Source organism: Gymnoscopelus braueri, assembly GCF_963280865.1.
Source record: "Gymnoscopelus braueri genome assembly, chromosome: 3".
NCBI lineage: Eukaryota > Metazoa > Chordata > Actinopteri > Myctophiformes > Myctophidae > Gymnoscopelus > Gymnoscopelus braueri.
Window position 1 is genome coordinate 25,961,000 of NC_137612.1, and position 8,871 is coordinate 25,969,870.

An 8,871-nucleotide genomic window follows, 5' to 3' on the forward strand; every position below is an offset into this window, starting at 1 on the left:
AATTTTCGCTTCTGGGAGAGCCCCTGGAACAAAATATTTTGAGATGGGGTCCGTGGCTAAATACATATCTAAACAGTATATCAGTGGTGCTTCAACTTTTTCATGTCAAGGAACCCCCAGAATTATATGTATTTGGCCACGGACACCCCCCCCCCCCCCTACATCTCAAAATATTTAGTTCCAGGGACCCCCCCTTGGAGATTATATCTATATATATATTTTTTTTCAAAGATTTGAAAAAAAAAAAACACTATTTTTCAAAAATAGCAGATCTACAAGCTCATGGCGTGGCACTCTGAGCTTGTAGATCTGCTATTTTTGAAAAATAGTGCATTTTTCTTCAAATCTTTGAAAAAAAAGATTTGAAGTAACATTCTATAGAAACATTGTCTTAGTATGCACGAGTTGCAGGAGGATTGCTTTCCTGGGCCTGGTCAAAGGGGTTGGCTGCGCTGGTGGTAGTCTGGTCCTGCTGGTCGATGGACTCGTATGCCTCTCTGTTCCGTGTTACAGTAGGGAAACCTGCAGACAAGCCAAAAAAACACAACACTTGTAATGGGAATGCATTGTGCATAACCATATCCATTTGAGCACTAGTCATTCCTGATATCCATCCTGAAATGTTTTCAGAAATGAAAAACACAAAAAGCTCAAATTGGAAGATGTTTGTTTTGGGGCTTTATATTCTTGCACTCCCCTCTTAACACACACATTTACAAACACAAACTGGGTAGATGTGTTGACTCAAGCATATGGTACACTCCAATTAAATATGGATTTTACAGTGTTGGAAACTAAAGTTTGCCAGCATAAACACAAACAGCCTTGCATGATTCCTTCAGAGTAATGTATTTCGGCGAGACTGGAAGATGCTCAGATTCATCATTCACACAGTGATTTTCCAGGCAAACACTTTCCAGGCAAAACTTGATATAAATGTGCTTTGATGATGGCAATATACCAACATAAATCGTCTGGGGGATGTTACAGGGAGTCCTTCATGAAGTCACTAACTGCAACAATCTTCTAAACAGTCTCCAAATGTTAGAACGCTAAGAATGAATACTAATGACATTGCATCATGGAACTACAGAGGTTCACACTCTCTCACCTCTATCACTCCATGCAGCCCAGGGTCTTATTACTGAATAAAAAAATGCAAATAGGTAATCAAGCATACAATTTCAATTTCATTAAGGTCAGCTTTTTAACAATACGAAAAACATGTTATGCAGTTCTGCAAATACCCTAAGCATTTCATGCTCCTAAATACAATGTATTAACATTATGAGTAGAATTAATTTGAAAGCAGCACAGCACAGCCAGGCTACACCTCAGACCATCATGTCTATTCTTATGAGCCACATGTACATGTGTTTTAAAATGTGCTTTAATTAGACCTATTCTATGTGCACCAAAACGCATAAATAAGTGTTTATGTGTTATACACATACTGCATGTGTTAATATACACCAACATGCATACTGTTATGTGTAATGCTGTGTTTGTTCACACTGGCAGATACAAAGCTACAGTCTACCATTTATTTTCAATGGAAGCCAGCAACATGAAGATACAAAGCGACGTCCGCTGTTAATAGCTGCTACACAAAATCTACACAACTTTACAATCCAAGTTGAGCTGGCTTAAACTGCTGCTACAAAGCTACAAAACGAGCAAGTGATGTTTAACCATTTCCACTCACCTTCTCTCTTCATACAATTCCTGGTTGTAATTATTTCCGTCAACAGCGACAGATACTGTATGCTATGTTGCTTGGTATCTTTGTATCTTTTGTAGCAGCCAGTGTGAACACAGCATTAATGTACTGTACACCAATAATGAGATACAAACACAATAGAATAGCAGTATGAATAATACATATATGTAAACTTTAGAAACACTTTAGAAAAGGCTAACACATACAGTAAATATAAATATTTAAAAAAGAACATAAGAATACAGACAGTGATACAGACACACACAAACAAAGATATGACAGTGACAGATATGATAAGGATGACTAGGGACAGAGACAGAAGGATGGACTCAAAGCCAAACAGATGGATGGTATGTACAGGAAATGAAGAGCAGAATAAAGGAAGAGGGGTGCTCCTTAAGTCCATCACTACTTCGTGCATGAAGGGGGTGGGAGAGGATGACTGAAGGACAGAAATGGTGAAAAACGAGAGGCCAGGAGGAATCAGTAGCGGCGGCCAATTATAAAGGCACTGTCAGCACTGTCCGTGGTGCAACGACTGTCCACTGAGGTCTCCAGGTCTGAAAGGCCAGGAGTCAGCCGAGGAGAGGAGAGTAGAGGAGAGGGGAGGGGAGGGGAGGAGAGGGGAGAGCATGAGAGGAGGAGAGGAGAGGCAGTGACAAGATGGAGACAAAACATAAATGATCAAATCAGAACAGGGACAACACAAGGATATAGTAAGGACAGAGGGTAGGACAGAGGGTAAGGCAGATTTCTATTACAAACAGCAAGACAGACTGTAATTGTATACTGAGAAAAACAGAGAAATGCAGGGAACCTTTGCTCACTGACAATCACTATACCAATTACTAAGGAATAGAACAATGAATAACGTTACTGGTTCTATGATCACATGGAAGAAAAGAAAATTAAGTAGTAATGCATGGCCTGATGGCAGCCAACTTCCATTTGCAGGACTCAGAATCATTGCCTTTTACATAACAAAAAATAAATGATAGAATAAATCTTGATACAGTGAAAGTCACATCAAAGCCAGAAGTAACACAAGCGACGACCAATCAAAACTCGGGGGTTCAGAGATGCCTGAATCAATAATTCATCCACCACACAACTGATTGCCTTGTTCTTTCTCTTCTGAGTGTGCTGCACAGCAGGGTCTCACTCCAACTAAAGCCATGTAATCAGACAAGGCAATTAAAACTGACTTCACTGAAACTCTAACTCTGGCTATATTCATCAACTCCCACATAACCAATCGAAATCAGCTGTATATACCTGTGGTGAAAATCACCACCTTCATCAATATTCAATTATCCACTGAATAATTTTGCAAACTTCACACCTTGTGTTTTCAAATGGAGAGAGTACATACGCGTCTTGGGAGATTAGAGCGAAGCAGAGAAATCAGTGGCTACACACACGATAAATCAAAGAACATGCAGTGAGTGATGTACTGTACTAACTGGCTGGTGGAAGAATCGTTCTTATAATTTATTCTCTCACAGAACTGACTCTGACAATTTATCAATTATCACTTTTTAAATGCTATGCTAAATAATTCATATTTTATAAATAAAATCATATTTTCTTCTATATGAAAACACCCAGCTTTAAATACATGCACAACCAGAAGAATACAAACACATCTTATAGGGAGGGATGTTTTTCTATGATAAAACACGTAAATCTCCACTTCTGTTTGAAAACATACAGCTGAGCTGAAACCGTTTTTTATCCCCCCCTTTTATTTCTTCTGCTCGGACAAGTAGCTACAGTATCCCCAAAGACAAATTCTAAATCATTCACTATTGGTCATGCCATTTTCAACTTATCTGACAAAGAAAGTGGGCTTCACCACACATGTTTTTCCATGCAGTACACTACTGACCCTGTCACCACATCTGTGACCACTGACCAGTACAGTAAACAGCTCTCCATTATGAGCGAAATGCTCACGAGTGCTCCACTGATTATCAAAACTGGACTAAGGCAGTGCATTAGTCTTGTGACTGTTGCGCTTGCCAATGGTTTAATGTGCAAGCTTGCAATCAATGCTATTCCATTCTTCTCTCAAAGCAAAACAACAACAAAGGAAGCTAGAGTATCTAGGTGGAAATCCCACCTGGGGCAAAAAACACCCCCAGAGCACTGGGACAATATCTGAAGCACATGCATGCGACCATCCTTCTGGTCATTTTGGTCACAATCAGGGCTGAGTACAACTACGGAATGTTTTTTATACTGGTTGTGAAGATTAACCATCAATACCAAATATTTGTTAAATAAAAGCTCATTTTGAAATAATGCAATGTGTCTCCATCTACAGTTGATATATATTTCGAACATGTGTAATCTACAACAATCAAAACGTAAAAAACAGGTGTCGTTTCTTGATACCCAGCCTTGAGCGCAACTTATACTTCGCTGTACTGTTCGCACAACGATGTATAAATTAGACCCTAGTCACAACCAGTGGATGGCCGCATTTTACTAGCCTGGCATTGGCCAGACTGATAACGTGGATTCACTCTCACGTTCCTCCCCGGTATCAGTCTGGACTTCGGCCCATAGGGAGCGAGTATGAGAGATCAGAAAATGATTTTGATGCTTTTCACTGTTAAACGGACAGCAGTTGAAGCGCAGTCACTGATTGGCCCGATCATTTTCTGATTTCTCTATGGGCCGAAGTCCAGACTGATACCAGGGAGGAACGTGAGAGTGAATCCACGTTATCAGTCTGGCCAACGCCAGGCTACCATTTTACCATAAAGCTCCAACTTCCATAAACCATTTTCTTCAATGGTTCAGCAGAACTGATCTCGTTGTGAGACTAAGGCTGGGCAATATGGACAAAATTAAATATCACCATATTTTTACATAATATGACAGGAATATGCTTTTGTAATTTTTCAAAATATTAAAAAAATAACAGATCTACAAGCTCAACACGTTGTGAGCTTACGTAGATTGGCTATTTGCGTTATTTTTGAAGATTTTTGATTTTTTTAAAAATACAAAATGATTAAAAGCAGAAAAAGACAACACTTCAGCCATATCATGATATTACGATATCCAGAATCCCAGATGATATCTAGTCTCATATTATCATATCATATCGATATATTTCCCAGCGCCCTAATTTGGTCACTTACCAAAGTTGACATTGTACTCTCCCCCGCGCTCACGGTACATTTGGTACACAAAGAAGCAGGACACAGGCTTGAGCAGCAGACTGAGGATGGCCATTCCCGAGCTGAAACGGAACATATCCCTGCCGCTCTCCACTACCACTGATGGGTAAAAATACCCAAAGTGGATGATGTCAGTCACTATCGTCACCCGCCATTCCCAAGAGAAACTACAGGAGGACAATGAAGAGGAGATATCAGTATGTTACAGTCCTGCTGTCCTCATACGTACATATGTATGTATTAAGAAAATCCATCTCTGGCTGAAGCCAAGGTGTATTACAGTAATTAGTGAAATTGAAATGAAAATGCTAATATTATGCTTAGATCTCCATGACACATAATGGACTTCCACTGCACGACAGTGTTTCTGGTTCTCTCTAAAAGAGAAAGGTCAACTGAACTCACCAAAGTAAGGTAGGTTAGGTACAAAAATGGTTTTAAAACAAGGTAAGGATATTCATAATATTGGACTGTAAACCACATGTCACAAAGGGCAATTCATTAGTTGGAAAGACTGCTGTGTGATTCAAAGATGTTCAAGTGTCCTTGAAAGAGAAATTGATGCCCCCAGATTTTCCAGAGGTTCTTTTCCTGGCTGCTCTTGAACTGTTGACTTCTCTGGTGAGGTGCATGTGTCTGTCTCAGGGGATATGCAACATAACACACACCTGCATACATTACACAGCGTATGAAATTGCAATCCGTGGTACTAATCTTAAATATACAGGCACCCACTCTGCTTGACGATTCGCCCTGAATTAAAAGAAGGCAATCTCTCTAAAAGGGATATGCACAAATTTGTCCTAGATTCCACAGGCAAATAGGCTAGAGTGGATACGCAGCACTGTGCCTATAGTTAGACTCCCGCGCTGTCACATGACATTGGGATTGCAGCCTACGTCAAGAAATCAAGGCAAAGACTCACCATGAGCACAGCATCAATGGAGTCTCTCTGAGCAATAGCCCATAAACCCACTGCAAGAACACTGAAGTTTCCCCAAGCAAAAGAAGGAGGCAGCCAAGCCATGCATCCGCTAGAGCCACAATGAGACACAAAGTAAAATTGTAACATTCAAAAACATGATCTCAGACATTGGTTTATAATGACTTTGCTCTGGACCCAAATGTGACTTTGCCCATAAAGTTTTGACCACTGATTTCAGATTTTTTTATTAAGAACCAAGGTTATTATAGTTAACTATATTATAGTTAACTATAACAAAAGAATGAAAACTAGATGAAAACAAGGCTTTATAAAACAACAAACACTAAACCCCAGCATTTTCCCCCAAAAAACTAAACTCAACAACTTCTTTGCCCACTTTATAAAATAACTGAAACTAAACTGAAACTAAAAAGTCAAAATGAAATATAACAGAAACAAAAGAAAAATACGAAACTATAATAACCTCGCTGAGAACACTAAATCATTGGTTCTCAATGGGGTCCAGGGACCCCCAGGGTCCTTGAGGGGGGGGGGGGGGGGGGTTAATATAGCGTCACAATCATTTTAACCACTTTAACCATATTTTATACTTTGGCTATTCAAAAATAGCAGATACAGCTTATAGCGCGTCACTTCGTGCCACGCTATGAGCTTGTAGATCCGCTATTTTTTTTAAATCATGAAGATTTGTGCACATCTTTGAAAATACATATTTTTTTAAAGCAAACATTTTTAACTCAAATCTTTGCTTCTGGAGGTCCCAAACACAACATATTTTTGAGGTGGGGGTCCGCAGCCAAATACATTGGGGGTCCTTGACTTGTCACTGTGCACTAAATAGTGCACAGTGACAACCTAAAGGGTGAAACTGTGTGTAACTCCACTGTGTCGAGTCAGAGAGTGCACCATGAGAAGTGAAATTCCTCAGCTGTGTGAAAGAAAAAAAAAATCTTTTCAGTGCACCAACCCAAGGAGCCAACCTGTCTACTCACCATAGAGTCAGTAACCAATGCACCAGGACTATGGCCTAGCATGGAGGGAAAAGAAGAACAAGTGTTATCCTAAGGGAAATATCTGGTGTTTGTAGAAATGTTGTTATTCACGCCATTGTATTTAGCAGAGAGAACACTGTGGGCACTTGAACCATGGTAAAATAAAAAAATATACTGTTGTAAAATACTTCAGTCAACTCTGTTCCATCAAAAATGTTACACACATTATGTGACCTGAGCAAAATCCCATTTAGTTTCAGTTTGTATTCTCTGACACAGTCTGGTTCAATCACCACAAATATCCCAAACCTAGCAGTGAGAGAGCTACTGTGATCAACTTTAAATGGCAGGCTCTGGAGCTGTTCCACAGACAACAGAATGGCAAACCAAAGAGCATATTTGAGTTTTGAAGTCAACATCTTTATAGTTGTAACAGCACAGTTGTGTTGTTGGGAAGAGTTAGTTCAGCTCACATTGTTTTCATATTGCCCATTACCAGCCTTCTCCAGTTTACTACTGAATACATGGTGGCAGTTTTGAGTCATAATATCTGAGATTTTTGGTTTGGGGATTAAAGGTAGAGTAAGTGAAATTTTTGGTTTAAAAAAAAGTGTCTTTGTTTGTTAAAAAGTTAAAGCTCTATATTGTGATAATTATCATTGCTATAGAGTGTTTGTTCAATAACAGGGCTCACCTCGCCATATTTTTCAACACAATTCATTACAGCACATGTTGTCAATATTTATTTTGTCTTATGTGAACTGTAAAGATGGCTTTGAGCCCAAGTGTCGGCAAATAACTCCTAAACTCTAACTGTCACTTGTCTATACTTACTGTGTTAAGTATAGACGTTGTTAATGTGTTGTTTAACTGCTATTCTTGTTGTCATTCTTTCTTTCGATCACTCAATAAGACATGTGTGTCTGTCTGTCAACAGACTGCTAGCCACCAGTGTTGCCATATTTTGCGAGAGAAATAAGCAACCAAGTCTAGGAAAACAAGCCCAAAAGAAATTAGGTCACATGAGCACTTTTAAAGCTATATGCATTGGCTAAAAACTTTTTAAATAAAATGTTGAGTATAACACAAAATGCTCCCTGGCACAAAACATTTTAGCTCTGGACCAGGGCTAAAAACATTTAATTTAATTTAACATTTAATTAACAAATATTTGAGAAGAATAATTAAACAATTTGGAAGCAAGCCCAAATAAGCAACTACACATTAGAAACAAGCCCAAAATACCGCAATCCGCAACTGCCAATGTTTTACAAGCAACTTTACAGAAAATAGAATAAGCCCAAAGTCGCTTATGATAAGCCGACATGGCAACACTGTATGTTAGCCACCGTGGTAAAACTTCATCTTTGCTACACTAACACTGATTGATTGATCGATTGAATACTTTATCAGCAGTTAGCAAAAAAAAGCACAGGAAAGTACACAACTGTCAAAGTTTGTGCTACAGTACGTTGATGATGTAGAGCAAACGACTCTTACCTTTAAGTTTATCGCAGGGATTTCCATCATTGCCATATTGTCTGGCCAACGCAAGCAGATCTCTCTCTACTATAAAGTGTGTCAACTTGTTGAGGAAAGCATCAAGAAACGTCCCATTCCCACTGAAACGTCTCCTCTCCACAGTCCACACTCCTCCTCCCTCTGATCAGTTGGCAAACACACACCCATGTGACAGCAGCCTGACTGCTTTCACGTGGTGGAAAGTAACCAAGTACTCAAGTACTGTACTTAAGTACAATTTTGAGGTACTTTTACTTTGTTGCCAGTGGTGTAAAGTAATTAAGTACTTTTAATCAAGTACTGTACTTAAGTAAAGATTTGAGGTACTTTTACTTTGTTACCAGTGGTGTAAAGTAACTAATTGACTCAAGTACTGTAGGCCCAGGGGTCCCGTTTCAAGAGCTCATATGGGGGCCCCATATGCCCCCCCCCCCCCCCCCCCCCCCCCCGCAAAAAAAAGACAAAAGAACTCACTCACATGATTCACTTGAGCTGAGCCCT

General features: G+C 39.5%; 1 protein-coding gene across 1 annotated transcript; it reads right to left on the bottom strand.

Moving 5' to 3' along the window:
- Nucleotides 1-374: 374 nt before the first annotated feature.
- On the bottom strand, nucleotides 375-8,448 carry agtrap (angiotensin II receptor-associated protein). Its single transcript, XM_080424177.1, is given in 6 exon segments — nucleotides 375-522; nucleotides 4,873-5,059; nucleotides 5,061-5,078; nucleotides 5,837-5,945; nucleotides 6,850-6,884; nucleotides 8,350-8,448. Coding segments are annotated over 6 exon segments (516 nt in total). The 5' UTR covers nucleotides 8,386-8,448; the 3' UTR covers nucleotides 375-391.
- Between the last annotated feature and the right edge of the window lie 423 nt (nucleotides 8,449-8,871).